Raw genomic sequence first — 15,791 nt, forward strand, 5'->3', positions numbered from 1 at the left:
TGATCATAGTAAATTTTTTTTTATCTGAGCTTGGAATTGTTTATTTCTTGATTAAAATGTATAGGTTAGACTGCATATCTAAATTTCAAATTCATTTTTAAAAACCATTGCAGTTCAATAAAGAAAAAAATTAAAATTTATTGAAAGATTTAAAAGTATTTATCCAAAGAAAATACACAAATGACCTGTGAGTGTATGAAGAAAAAAAAAGTTCACACCATCCATCATTAGAGAAATGTAAACTAAAAATTCAGAGACAACACTTTGCGCTCACAAATGTCAGTGACACTATTAGGACTAGCAATGATGACTATATGGAAATATATGGAAAACCATCAGGTGGCCAAGATCCAGAACCATCTCACATCGTTTTATTGTGATTTAAGATAGCAAAGCTATTTTACAAAGGTTTGGCGATTTTTCAAAACTTTAAACTGGTAATTGCCATTTCACCCAGCTTCTATTCCTGGGCATTCACAGAGGAAAATTAAAAACACTTGTTCACACAAAAACATATATAAAACAGCCAAACATATTGGTCCACATCTGTGATCTCAGCACTTGGGAGACTAAGGCAGAAGAAGTCCAAGTTTGAGGTTAGTTTGGGCAACTCAGCAAGTTTAAGATCAGCCTACGTAGTGAAACCCCATCTCAAGAAAAACAAATGTTTGCACATGGATGCCCACAGCAGCACATTCACCATAGCTCAATAGTTTATGTAACCTAAATGTTGTTCAGCAGATGAGCACACAAATAAAATGTATCTGGAAACAACTAGAATGCTGATATATGCTACAAGAAAACACGTGGGAAACATTATGGTAAGAGGAAAAAAGAAAGCTACAGAGGACCACATATTTATATATAATCCCATTTTTATGCAATGTTGGAATAGGCAAATGTACACAGAAGAAATTAGATTGGCTGTTGCAGAGGGCTACCCAGAAGGCAGTGGGAGAACCGAGAAAGCATTGGCTCACAGTGTTGGGCTAGTTCTGTTTAAAAATAGTGAAAACGTTCTAAAATTGATTGTGGTAATGGATCTGCCCCTTGGTGGACAGGCTGAATGCCACTGGAGTGTAGACTTTAAATTGACCAATTAATTAAACCTTATATAGTATGAATAAACACTTACTGAATGGTACAGTGTTAATCTAGAGAAGAATATGAATAGTGAATAACATTTAATGGTAACAAACAATTATCTGGTAAAACATTTGAAATTACCAAAGTATGCTTTTATTAAATATGTATTACATGCTACATATGAGAGAATTCATTTTGTCAATTACCTCAGAACATTTGTAAACCTCTTTTGGAGTGATAAGATTTCTTAAATACTCAGCTTTTTCTATCCATGTGTTCAGATGTCTATACTCTGTTTTCATTTTTTCCAACCTGAACAAAGAAATCAGCTATAGATGAAAAAAGCAAGTGACAGAGGGATATGTATGGCAAAATTCACACAAGAGAAATACAATATGATCCATTTATCAGTGACAAACTAACAGCATACTATCTAAGAATACACCTAAAAGAAATGATTACAACAAAAATGAGGGCCATAGCTATAGGAAATGATTAAGGAGAGAGACACCGTTCATAAAGGCACACAAAATACATTTCTGGCATTAGTAATAATGATGTATTTCTTATTCAGGTAATAACTTTATTCTCATTATTTAAGCTTTATAAAGATATTTCAGAAATTATTCAATTATGCATTATGTAGTCTTGTTGTTTTAATTTGTTTATTTTTGTCAGTTTGGGCTTCAACAACAGAATCCCATATATTGGGTGGATTAAAAAACAGACATTTATTTCTCAAAATTCTCGAGGCTAGGTACCAGCTCGCTCAGATTCTGGTGAGAGTCTTCCTGGCTTCAGATGGCCATCATCTTATACTCTCATAGTGGGGGGGATGGATACCATGTCTTCTCCTCCTTCTGTAACTTCTGTAAGGGCATTGATTGCATTACAAGGCCTTCATCCTCAAACCTAACCTAACCCCAGTTATTTCCCAAAAGCTCTACCTTTGAAATATTGTTGCACCACAGATGAAAACTTTAACATACCAGTTGGTCTGATGGTATAGTTCACTGATAGACCATTTGCCTAGAATGCTTGAGGCCCTGTGTTCAATTCACAGCAATACTAATTACAGTGGTAAGAATTGGGGTGGGGGTGAAAACACCTGCTCTACCACTACATACCCACACGTTTTGTCACTGAATGTATAATAATGTTTTTGTTTTTCAACAAACTGTGTTTTCCCCTTGAAAAGCATGCTTGCTTCTACACTGATAAGATGTGCATTATATGGTAAATTGCCACATGCTGCTTGAGTTCTCTGAGAAGAAGTGACAAAGAAGTAGGAAGTCTGGGGGTGACAGTGGCTGCAGAGGCAGCCCAATTTCAGAATCTTTTCAAATCCCTGCAGAAAGTAATAGAATATAAGTAGGAACCACAACCCATGGGTGGCATTAGTAACAAACTTTATAGCAAAATATTTAAAACTTCCTTTAAAACAAAAAGTCAATATTGAGGATTTCCATGTACAAGAATTCAAGGTACACTGTAGTTGACCACAATGTTTCTTAACTACTTTTCTCTCAAAAGTCTAATTATAGAACTCCCCATGGCTTTATCCCCAAGGATGGCCATAAGACTTGCCTTGGCCAATGGGATACTATTAATGTGACATAAACCTAAGTATGAGGAATCCTTCTTCAATGCTGGTTTCAAAGTGCGGGACAGCCTATAAGAAGTCACAAAGAAAACTCAAGTCTCAATTCACAGCTGGAACCAACTGGCAGATGGGTGAGCAAAGGCTTCTCATGGTTCATCTGTTTCTACTGTCATCTGACTGTACGAAGAAACCCAGCCAAGAAGAAAAAAATTAAAACGTTAGTCTACAGAAACTTGCAATATGCCTACATTCAGGGTGGTTCTCAGTACAGCATTGCTTTTGAAGGAAAATCAGAAACCAACCTTGAAAACCAGATGACTGAAGGAAAAAGACAATTGAGAATTCGCCCCTCTTTCCTTGCAGGAAATGTAACACTGGGCAACCAAGAAGGAGATTTATAAAATTATTCCATTTAGTAAATAAAAACAAAACAGCAACAAAAAACCCAAAGTAGTAGAATTAGAATAACTCCATTTTGCTGTTGTATGGTCTCTAATAAAGCACAATATGGTTTCTAATAAAAACTAACAAATTAAAAAAAATTGCAGTGGCATATGCCTTTAATCCCAGCACTCAGGAGGCAGAGGCAGGCAGATATCTTGTGAGTTCAAGGACAGCCAGGGCTACACAGCCTGACTCAAAAAACAAACAAACAAACAAACAAAAAAAACAAAACAAAAAAAACAACAAAAAAACTACAAATAAAAATTAAAAGAATTGCAAAGGCATTAAATAGAGAGAGATAAATAAATTTTAAAATAATTGGAAAAGCAAACATGTGCTACGTAATAAAAGAACCAAATATCAGTCTTACCAAATTGTACTGATTCTTATATTGTGTGTTCAGTTTGGGGACAAGCATATGACATACTAGATTAAATTTCAATATAAGGATGTGGTCAACAAATACAAGGTCCTGCCCTAAAACATCATCAATAAGCGGTCATGGCTTTAACATATGACCTGGGGAGTATAAACACTCTATCTGTAGCAACCATTGTTATTCAGAACCTAGATCTGATAATTCTGCTATCTGTGTCTCCTGTAAATTTGTGCTTAGTGTAATTTTTTTCACTGTTTGCTCTTAGGTGTGTGTGTGGGGGGGGACTATTCATTCTCTTGCATATAGCTGTCTTACTGAGTGCAAGATACTGTACTTGAAAATTTATAAAACTGATTTGAGGCTCTTGTGTATATTTTCCTCTAGAGAAGACATGCATTTACCTCTGGCAGCCAACTAAGCTAAGAAAACTGGTAACTCACATCACTTCAAAGCTATTGAAATTAAGATTAGAGTGATCCAAAGCTGGGCCTCCATTTCCAGAAAGATTAGTGTTTTTTTTAGGCTTACTTGTACTTCTAACTCCAGAATAGGGACTAGTGGTAGGCAGCAAAGGCGACTAGGGCATGGCATTCAGAGATTGTAATGGTTAAAGACTGAAAAGAGTAGCACATACATATTGAATTATAAACCAGTGTCATGATGCCAGATAAATCCAGAGTAGGGATAAATAAATGTCTTCAGAGATTAAGCCCAATTGGCTGTGGTGATTTACAGAGGTCTGGACTATTTAACACAAAGACTACTATGACCAAGGCTTGGGATTTGGGCAGAGAGGAAGGAACTATACAAATCAATGGAAGTTCCATAGCTGAGGGGGATAAAAATAACTAAAATTCAAGCCTGAATTAGTTCAATAGCAGATTTAAAAAAAAAGAAGAAGAAGAAGAAGAGCCATTGAGATGGAATATAAGCCAGAAGGAAGCAACAGAGAGGAGGGTGAGGAAAGACAGCGCGAGAGATTGCTGAGAAACGATCAATGGACACGTGAAACACCATCACAACGAGTATTTCTAGACCAGTGTGATAGCTCATGGCTTAACACAAGGAAGTTGGAATGATAAAGACTACATGTAAATGAATGATGTTTGTGTGCGCTTTTTACCTTTCCCGGGGTTTCTCTTGGAGTTTTTCAAGTCGCACTGTCTGGCTGGCATCAACAGCCCCAATGCTAACTTTAAGCTCTGGAGATAAGAATGCTGGGTATTCTACTCGTTGTGGTGTAATAACATTTCTGAAAAATAATAATAGGGTTAAATGCCAACACTATATAAAAACACATCCCTAAAGTTGGTGTGGTAACTGTTGTCTTGAATTGTTCTTCTTGTACCAGTTTGCCCACTACCATGGGTTGTGGTAGGAAACACATCAGAGTTTTGCCCAGGGCTCAGTGTTGGTGATGGTGCTGTGACAGACTTAATGGAAAGGCTACTCCACTGCTCTGTTGAGTTTGTTGTTTCTCGACAGCAAGGAACATAGTAAGAATGGATTTCATGAATCACAGATAGACTACTGTACTTTATTTGCTGTGAATTGAGTTCCTTAATCAGGACAATGCAGTGTGGAACATCATGATGATGGAAGGGGCTTTTTAAGGCTACAGAAAAGCAGTACACATAGCGAAAGCAACACTGTACTTTGTCCAGGGTAAGTAATCACACGGTGCCATTTTCATTTGATGATGGAGAGTTACTGGCACCTCTAACTTTATGGCTGAGTAGGTATGATGGCAGCTGAGGTTACACAGTGACCTGATGGCCTGTAGTTACACATTCAATCTCTGCTAAGCTCTACTGACAGGCCAAAGTCCCTTCTCCCAAACATTCTAAGGGCTTGTTATGTAATTCACTCACAGGGGCCTCCTTAAGGAGCCAAACAGCATCTCTCTTTCATTTACACACAAGGCATCTTTAGACCCATTGAACCATATGGACCAGGTGCTAGAGCAGTTTGCCAAGCAGCCTGTACCTGTTTAAAAAGCTCCTCTCACTTTGAGCTCTACTCAGTACTTTCTTGGTCCTTTGGTAAATTGGTCAGAATGATGCACCTAAATAAAGAATAGGATACCTCCAAAACTGAAAGAGATCTACTGGCTGTAGAAGGGGAAACTTGAAACAACTTTCCATCACCATGGAAGGGTTATTTCCACATTTTATGACCATAGGATTCCTAGAAATTTCACTGAGGTAGAGGGTGCTGATTTTTTTGGTCATATTACTTCCCCACTTTCTTATATGTACAAAAAAATTATAAAAAGTCAACAGTAACTGTTACATCTTGTTCACTAGATCCAATCAGTTAATTTTATCAGTGCAATGTAACTGTATATCCTATAAAAGAAAAAGGTGACCAAGATCTTTGGAAATGAAATAAATACTTAACTTTTAGAGGATTGATGGATCTCTGAACAGGTCAATGAAGATATATTTCTCCCTTTGTCTCTAAGCTCAAACTATTTCTGATGGTCTTTATTAAGAAATACCAAGTCTATCGCTCTGTGTCACATGCTAGGGAAGATGTTCATTTGCTCAGATGGTAAAAACACAGTCGGCACAGTGGCTTGCAATAAGCTCACAATAGCCACCTGCCGTATTCATCTGTCACTGGCACAAATTAAACAAACTGAGGAGAGTTGTAGTGAGAGCCAGCCCCTGCTATCCCCTCCAGAAAGATAGCATTACTGCTTTCCTGGGCAAAGGGAGTCAGTGGCTGCTATTTGGTTCCTGTCACAGACCAAGAACCAATGTGGGGATCCCAGCATGGATTAGACATGTCTGTGCCAATCATGTCTTCTTGAACGGAGGAAACAACAATATGACAGCACAAGGCTTTAATTAGTCATCGTGGTCACTAATTTGAAAGCCTTTAATTTTATTATTTTTTTTCTAAATAAAGGCAAAGAACCCAAACAACTTTAAATAACTTGCGTGAGGTGACATAGTGAGTACATGGCTGGCATATGTCACCACGCTTGAGCCTCCATCTTCCCTATCCCACTGCCAACCTCCTGGACCCTCTGTCCTTAGTCTTAGATACTGGAATTCACTGCTCACAGCCCCAACACAACAGGGCATCTTACAGAGCCGCTTTTGTGTATGTGCCCTTCGTGGGGGGACGAATCCCCTTGGATTCATTTCTCAAATCTCCCTTTACTCTTTCTTTCGTGGAGTGTTACTGGGAAAATCTTTCCTTCTCTCCTCAGCTGACTTGCAGCTCTTTATATCTAGCTCTTAACGAACTCTCATTTCATAAGCAAACCATCATGATAATTCATTTTTTCCAAATTACCTATGCATTAAACTATAAGCACAAGGCAGGGAAACTAGGTGTTGTTTCTCTTTGTAGTTTCAATGCCTTAGGAATGTGGCAACCATTTAGAAAACGTAAATCAATGGATAAAGATAAAAACTGTAAGAAAAAAAGTCAACTTTATAATTTCATAAATCACTACAATCGAGTGGATAAAGTGTTTTTTTTTTTTTTTTTTTTTGTTTTTTTTTTAATGCAATAGCCAGTGGTGAGATCATAAGAAAAAAAATCCCTTTGGAATAGAGCATCACATCCATATATTTCTTGTTCATTTGTTTGTTTTTGTTTTTTGAGACAGGGTTTCTCTGTGTAGCCCTGGCTGTCCTAGAATGGAGTGAATTCCATATCCCATATCTAATTTTTTGACTCATTTCAGCTTTTCAAAGCAGTTGTTTTTTCTTGGATACCTCTTTTGCTGATGCATATTGTGCTGTAGTGTATTTTTACTGCTGTAGTGTGAAGACCATTTGGAATACTATATTTTAAACTACGTTTCACTTTCTAATAGCTTAATGTTGTGTGAGGAGGTATGAAGTGGGGGGATGTGTGCACATAAATGTGTCTTACTCTCACTCCCTGCCTGGTCCCCTGGAACAGTGTCATTCACTGAGCCTTGAGCTCACCATTTCAGCTAGGCTGGCCAGCTGCTGCTCTCTGTCCCTCAAAGCTGGGGGCTATAGGCACCTGCAGCCATGACTGGCTTTGTGCATGGATGCTGGGGTCCGAACATAGCTTGCAGAGCATCTCCCCCACCTCACTAATAACAATTCTCACATAGCTCACATAGTTTTATTGTTGTTTTGGTTTGTTTGTTTTGTTGTACAGCTCATTTGGAAGTTACAGTTGGAGCGGTGGGGGGAAGGCTAACACTGCTGTCCTACCAAAGCAGGCAACCACTAGACACATGGATCTTAGAAGCCCTTCCTTTTTATTCCATAAGGAGGACCTTGCTGGCTAATTTCCTCATTATCCACGAAGGAGTCAAGTCACCAGTCTCCTCTCATCTCTAGACCTCAGCTCCTTTCTCCATGGTGACACCTGGAATCTCAGTATCTCTCCCGTCTTCTTGTTTGTTGGCTTGTTTTTTCACAAGGTTTCAAGAAACCACTGAACTCTCCATCAGCTTGCCTCTACCTCTCAAGTGTTGGGGTTACAGGCATCAACCACCACACCTGGCTCTTTCTCTCACATTAAGCAAAGGAATTCAGTGCTCCCTCTACCTTAGGGTCTACCCATCTCGGCCATGTTCTCAGGGATCCTTTAGATAACTAATGTGTTGCATCACACCTTCAAAATGCCACTTGATCTTAATATGGTAATAACTAAATCAAAACACTCACGTGACAGGATCTGTTCTGTCTGGAGGAGGTGCAATCTTCATGAACATAGAGGGTTCAATGATTTTTTGAAGAGGTTTTAACTGAATAAAAATGTAAGCATATTATGGTATAATTCACCATGCTAGGACAAACAGCTCCCAGCCCACAAAAGCCAAACAGTTCTCATGTATTTAAGGGGAAGCAGAATGAAGAAAGGAAATTCATTTGTTGGGTACTAAACATTTGCCAAGCATTACATACATTTAATTTTCTCTAAATCTTTGGATAAAACTATGAGGTGTGAATATTTTATAGATCACATTGAAGAAGAGTGATTCAGTCAAAGTTAAAAATGCTGTGCAACACAGGGTATGAGTGCGCAAAACGGGGCGTGAGTATATGATGGGAGATGTCATTCTGTAAATATGTTTCTCTTATTGGTTAATGAATAAAGCACTGTTGGCCAATAGGATAGCAAGATAGGCGGGACTAGGAGATGAGGATTCTGGAAGTAGTAGGGAGGAAATCCAAGATGGAGGACGGAGAGAGAACACCAGCTGCTCTCTCCGGTAAGATGAGACCACATGGAAATACTTAGATTAATAGAAATGGGATAATATTTAAGACAGACCTAGCTGATAAGAAACTAGTAACTGGCATACAGCTTTATATCAAATACAGCGTCTCAGTGTGTTATTTGTGGCTGGCGCGGTGGTGGGACCAGGCTGGCAGAGAAACTACTCATAACAATATGGCGTCCAATGTGGACTGAAGAAATTCCACTTAAAACTTAACAAAAGCTTAAAAAAAGGATTTTAGAAACAAAAGAACAGAGACAAGCAAGGTTTCTAGGTAACAGCATTTTTCTCAGTTGGGCTCTGTTTTGCTAAAGACAAACAGAGACTTGTGCAGCTCCTTTAGGGTAGATTTCCTGACTCAGCATAAGTGGCAAAAAACTGCAAGGCTTTTAAAGAGCTCTTTTAACAACTGAATGGTGTGTAGGAGAGCTGGCAATGGCACTGACCACATCTCCAAGCCGGCAACATGCTGCTGGATAGCAGTGCAGACCAAGGCAGTGAGCACAGCTCTCAGTTCTGGCGGTAAAATAGCCACCGCCATCTTGGATAGACCGCAGTTAATACAGCTGTGGCTTTCATTTTAGCAATGTTGTTGTTTACCAGATAAAAGACTTGTGGCCAGAAAAAGATTATATATATATATATATGGGAGAGAAAAGGTATAAAATGGTTTTAAAAAGACAGAGAGTAGCTGGGTGTGGTGGCACACACCTTTAATTCCAGCACTTGGGAGACAGAGGCAAGCAGATCTCTGTGATTTCAAAGTAAACCTGGTATACAGTTAATTCCAGGACAAATAAAAGTTGCACAGAGAAACCCTGTCTCAAAAAATGAAAAAGAAGTAGAAGAAATAGGGTAATAAAAAAGCCATGTAAAGATGGAGAGAATCTGGATACTGTACAGTGTTATATTGTCTTTGTATCTTTTGACTACTGAGGAAATAACAACTGTTAAAACAAATGCTGCCGGATCAATCCAATTTATATATTTTAAAAATGCTTTGTCCTCAAAATTTAAGTCTAAGGACAAGTTACTGAGTAAAAGGATTTCTATTTTTGTTTCCACAGAAAATGAAAAGCTGTGGATTCCTTCCAGACTAATGTGGTTTAATCAAGCCAGACCCCCTGAAACAGCATCCCAGGTGATCCAACATTCAAAACAGTTGGGACAAAACAGCCTTGCAGACTACAGCCAAGATTTCTTAGGAACCCCATGACAGTGCCCCCTACCAGCAGGAAGCAGTTTGGGAAGAAAGATGCCCAAAATCCCTAATATTGTGTATAATTGTGTATAAATGTTTGTTTTCATTTAAGTGGGCTTGGTTATAAATGGTTAATGACCACAATCATTTTTTTAAAGGTAAAAAGGTGATTATGGTATAGATATGAATACTGTGTTTTAGAATGGATTTTCACTTATTGATACTATTTAAAGTCAATTTTGTTAGTGTATATTTCTCCTCTTGTTTAGGTATTGTGTTTATTAGCTCATTTAGAAATGTAATATATAATTTAGTACATATTTTAGATAGTTACCTATAATAGTCAAAACTTATAGTTAAGTTAGTCAGGTTTTCAAGATATACAGAGATATATTTGAGATGGATAGGCATTCGTCAAACTTTTCAAAGACCTACAGAATATGGCATTTAAAATGGTTTAGGGTTTTTCTTGTCAGTGAGGCACAATTGCTCCTGGCAACACTGCCTTTGTCAGAAAGGAAGATGGACATTGAAGAAACACATTATGGAATTTACTTTCAATATGTCAAAACTAGCCATTTGGACAAGATACTGCTCTTGTCTGGACTATTTGACTTTATGCTGTATAAACTGGACATGCAGGACCCACAGGAAAGTGACTGCTGAAACAAGATGGACATTGCTACAGGGTTCCTGCTTCATGGAAGAGTCTGCCAGACAGTCTGCAGGACACAGAGAAAAGTGAGTAACAAACTGCCAATACAAATGGACAGTTTAAAGTTTCCTGCTTTGCTGAAGAGTCTGCCAGACACACTTTGGCCTATAGGCTGAAGATGGAACATTACAGAAGAACTTCAGGTGACTGACCAGGCAAGATGTCTCTGTCATTTCTAGAGTTTATATATTATCCTTCTGTGGTCTTTGAGGGAGTTGAAGGCAGATAGTTATGGTTATAGTTTTCCTTAGTAAGAATTAAAGGTAAGTTTCATATAAGAGTTTAGACTCACAAAGATAGGAGAGATGATAGAATATTTTCTTTAAGTCTTACTACATGTTAATGGACTCAATATTGTTAACTATAGTTCTTATTTGATAACTGTTTTGTTATATATTTTACTATATTAAGGTTAAAACCGTTCTTTTTATTTTAGACAGAAAAGAGGAGATGATGGGAGATGTCATTCTGTAAATATGTTTCTCTTATTGGTTAATGAATAAAGCACTGTTGGCCAATAGGAAAGCAAGATAGGCGGGATTAGGAGATGAGGAGGATTCTGAAAGTAGTAGGGAGGAGATCCAAGATGGAGGACGGAGAGAGAAGAGTGCCAGCCCCTCTGTCCAGTAAGATAAGACCATGTGGAAATACTTAGATTAATAGAAATGGGTTAATAATTAAGACAGAGCTAGCTGATAGGAAACTAGTAGCTGGCCGACAGAATTATATCAAATGCAGAGTCTCTGTGTATTATTTGGGGCTGGCATGGCAGTGGGTCCAGACCGGCAAGGAAAAACCTTATTCATAACAAGTATAGGTTTTCTTGCCTCTTGTGTAGAGCTCTTTTCCCATCATCATAAGAGGTGATGAAGGAGAATAGGGTCATGGTCAAGTTTCTCTTTTGTTGGACAGCCATTTCTTTTCCATACAGTACCATCGTCCTGTTTTCAGTAAGGTCTACATACATAATACTTCCCTAGTTTTATCTGAAAATAGGCTATTGCTTTCTCTGTGTGTGCATTTGTTTGTGTATACATGTATGTGCTCATTTGTATCTGAAGGTATATGCTGTGTGTGTGTATGCTATATGTGTGTGCTGTGTGTGTAGTCCAGAAAATAACCTCAGTTTCTCACTGGCTTGGAGCTCATCAAGTAGGCTACACTGGCCAGCCAGCAAGCCTCCAAAGATCTTCCTGTTTCCACCTCCCCACCGCTGGAGGGGGGATTGCAGATCCCCCCAAAAAAAACTCTCTTTAAGAACATTCTTACAAGTTATGCTTATATTTGGACGCAAAACCTACTTCTAAAATCATACTCATAAGCTATGACTGCAAAATATAACTTACAAAAATAATGGCAGTGGAGATTCTAATAAGGCATGTTTCACAAGAAAAGACTATAAGGGCTAGATGGATGGCTCAGTCAGCAGAGTGCTTTCCATGCAAGCCTGAAGATCCAAGTTCAATATCAAGCACCCACCTAAAAAGCCAGACTTGGTGGCATGCACTGTAGCCCCAGTGCTGGGAAGAGCCAGGAGGCTCTGGTGATTATTCTAATTGGTAAGCCCCAGGTCCCAGTGAGAGGCTCTGTCTCCTGGGGAATGACAAAGTTACCTCTAGTCTCCAAACACATGTACATGCACACACATATGCACCTTAATGTTATCCATGCACACACAGAATAAAATAACCAGGCATGCCAGTGCACTAGTGCAATAATCTCAGCACTATTCTGTGGTAAGAATCATGAGTTTAAAGTGAAACTGGGATCCACAGATAACTCAGGACCATACTGAGTGGTATAGAAAGTCTCAGTTTCCAAAAGCCATGTCCTGGGCATGTAACATTTACCTGCTGTACTCAATGCTCTGTGTTAGCACCCAACATTTCAATAAGTAAGTAATAAACAAACAAATGGAAATAACAGTACAATCAGATGAGAAAAAAGGCTTGTTCTTTGTGGTTATCATCTGTACACTTCTGTTTCCAAATTAACAATCATGATATACTGTGGACAAAAATTTAATTGTATTATAGGGATGTTTTTAAATAAACATAGCAGTAGACTTATTTAGTAAGATTAATCTCCTTATTCTCAATTAATAACCAAAATTCACCCAAGACTAATAAACAAAAATCTGAAATGAAGGTCACCCCCCTACACAGCAGCAGTATCAACAGGGTCGTGTTAACACTCCTGGAGTTCTGAAGATCCAGAGTTCTTTCACTGGGCAGTGGTAGTGCACACCTTTAATCCCAGCACTCCAGAGGCAGAGGCAGGTGGATCTCTGTGAGTTCGAGGCCAGAACAGACAGGGACACACAGACAGACACTCTGGCTCAAAAATCAAATCAAAACAAAGAAAGAGTTCTTTCAAAATATGTTGATACGGTTTTTCTAGAATAATTTTTTCATCAATCTTAATGCTAGAATCACAGGCTTGTGTCTATGACCAATTACTCCATTTTTAATGAATATTTCTAGATCGAAATTCCACATTCAGTTAATGTCTAAAATATTGTTTTTAATTTTTAAAATGTGTAGAAACAATAAAAAGTCTTACAATAAATTCATTTTGAATAAAATATCATTTAAAATGTATAAGTGAACACATGGTAAAGGGTTTTGTTTTTTGTCTGTTTTGGGATTTGTGTGTGTGTGTGTGTGTGTGTGTGTGTGTGTGTGTGTGTGTGTGTGTAGAAAAGCCCTTATATTGGGCTGAAGAGATGGTTCAGAGGTTAAAGTTCAATTCCCAGCACCACGTGGTGGCTCACAACCATCTATAATGAGATCTGGTGCCCTCTTCTGGCCTGCAGACACACAGACAGAAGACTGTATATATAATAAATAGGTAAGTAAATCTTAAAAATAAGAAAGAAAGAATGAAAGAAAGAAGAAAGGAAAAGCCCTTACATCTCAAGAGCACAGCATTTATTTTTAAGTGATTATTTCTAAGCATTTCTTTTTTTTTTTTCAGGGGACTGCATGTGGCATGACACACACACAGAGGTCAGAGGACAGCTTGTGGGAAAGGGCTCTCTCTCCTTCTACTATGTCGGCTCCTGTGACTGAACTCAAGTCATCAGACTTCAGATGCCAGTCCTAAAGGTGCTTACTTATAAAAGTAAGCCAGCTGGAAAAGTAGGGGCTGGGAGTAGAATGGTTTGATTGATGAGCTAAAACAGAATGAATTTTTTTTTTTTTTTTTAAGAGAAGGGAACTAACCTGATGTGAAAATCCATAACCGAATGTTCCATAGGAAAACATGAACTCGACTTCCGCCCTGCAGATAGTCTGAAAGCGAACAATGCTGTTAGAGAAGTGACAGGAAGTGATAATTCATAAACCTGTACATTCAGAAAAGCCCAGATTGAATCTTCTGGTTAAAAAAGACCAAAGCGTCATTGACACAAAGAACTCCAAAAGAGTTCTGTTCAGTTGGCAGGACGCTGTAAGCTTTTCATTTTAAAATTACGCAATGCTAATGGTTAAATCTACAAAATTTCAACATAGTTATTAGTAGGATTATGCTAAGATACTGGCATATATGTTCATATTTTATATATGCATATATTTCAGATGATTTAGTCACATACCTTCCATCTCCATCCCATATCAAATTCAGTTGAGAGAAGCAACCTCACCTCTGAACCCAGGCTGCCCACATGTGAAGGGAAGAGGAGCCCGGTACTCAGTGACTTTACATGTTCCTCATCCCATCCCCATTCTGGCCAGCACAGCAGAACATCTTGGATTGCTCAATTAATCAAATTACTAACATTTAAGTACGTTCAGAATTAGAAACTGTAGACATCTCTTCAGAGACTCTCCAGCAAGGCTTTGGTCTGTGTACTGAAAGCAGCCAGAGACATTTTGCTGTCTCATCCAGAGAGTTCTAATCCTCTCTTCCATAATTTCCTAATAAGATCAAAGCCTTAAAACATATTTATATATGTATATAAGTAACAATTAAAGAAGAAGAGGCCACGGATTTGAGAAAGAGCAAGGGAGGTGGATGAGAGGAGTTGGAGGGAGGAAATGGAAGGGGAAATATTATATTGTAATTTTGAAAAATTATTATAAAAATATTTTAAAAACTAAATTTAGAGTCTGAAAATGATACCAATTTTTATATTTAGAATGAAGAATGTATAAATAAATACTATAATGTTTCTACGTGACACATTTTTACTAATTGACACAGCTATGGTTAGTGTAATTAAAAACTTTAGGCTCTAAGTTATCAGAGTAATTTCTACACAGTGTTGAAATATCACACGTATATAAATCTTAGGAAGGTTTGTAAAGTTCTTACGGAGGTTCTGTGCTTCATTTGTAATACTTCGGTAAAGCAGCCTTTCTAGAAAATAAATGTAGAATTATTCATGTACACATCTGTCTTTATCTAAAGCATATTATAATACAAAACCAGGTAATCATTTTTGAGTATACATGAATCCATAGCTAAAATACAAGTTGAATGCAATTTTAACTAAATTAAAATACAAATATAACAAATGTTCCGTAGAAGAAAAACTCCACTTGCGAATGGCAGAAATAGATGTAGATATCAGCATTTACAGGGGCAGAATGCTTCTGCTGGGTGGACCTCCCTTTCTGGGAATCCACCCCATTCTGGTTTTGAGGGTTAAATGCAAATCTCCATGGCAAGTTCCTGGGTAGGTGGGAAATCCCTCACGCCCCAAGGGCATGGGCAGGCTCTGAGATCTTCGCCATCCTTGGTCCCCATCTGTGGTTATCTCTGTTATCCTGTGAGTTATCTCGCCCAACCCGACATCCGCATCCGTGGTTTGTTCTTCTTCCCAAACACTCTGCCTCCCATGTGACAGACTGGAACCTCACACACATATGCAGAGTACTTCCCTAAGCACCCTTTTTCGACCTTATCACTGCCCTGCACTGTGTTTCTTACAGACCCCTGAAGCAAAGGCACTTCTCCAAAACCCACACACAAGACAAGGTCAGACAGTAATGCCAGCTCCTCTGCTACTCAGCTGTTCCAAATTACATGATCTTGTGTGGGGATTCAAAGTTTTCTTATTTTAAGCCTCATGTTATCTGATAAAGCTAATATTTTTCATGTTTAGAATGAGCTTTGTTTACTATACATTTGATAAAC

The 15,791-nt window shown here is 38.2% G+C and overlaps 1 protein-coding gene across 1 annotated transcript in view; it reads right to left on the reverse strand.

Annotated features, from left to right (window-relative positions):
* Positions 1-15,791, reverse strand: part of C2cd6 (C2 calcium dependent domain containing 6) — an 84,223-nt gene that overhangs the window by 52,051 nt on the left and 16,381 nt on the right. Inside the window, exons 6-10 of the mRNA XM_051190636.1 lie at positions 14,967-15,011; positions 13,877-13,945; positions 8,180-8,259; positions 4,636-4,764; positions 1,293-1,398 (exon numbers count right to left, since the gene is read on the reverse strand). Coding sequence (XP_051046593.1) covers positions 1,293-1,398; positions 4,636-4,764; positions 8,180-8,259; positions 13,877-13,945; positions 14,967-15,011 — 429 coding nt within the window. The remainder of the gene's footprint in view (positions 1-1,292; positions 1,399-4,635; positions 4,765-8,179; positions 8,260-13,876; positions 13,946-14,966; positions 15,012-15,791) is intronic.

This window comes from Phodopus roborovskii, unplaced genomic scaffold (genome assembly GCF_943737965.1).
Source record: "Phodopus roborovskii unplaced genomic scaffold, PHOROB, whole genome shotgun sequence".
Lineage (NCBI taxonomy): Eukaryota > Metazoa > Chordata > Mammalia > Rodentia > Cricetidae > Phodopus > Phodopus roborovskii.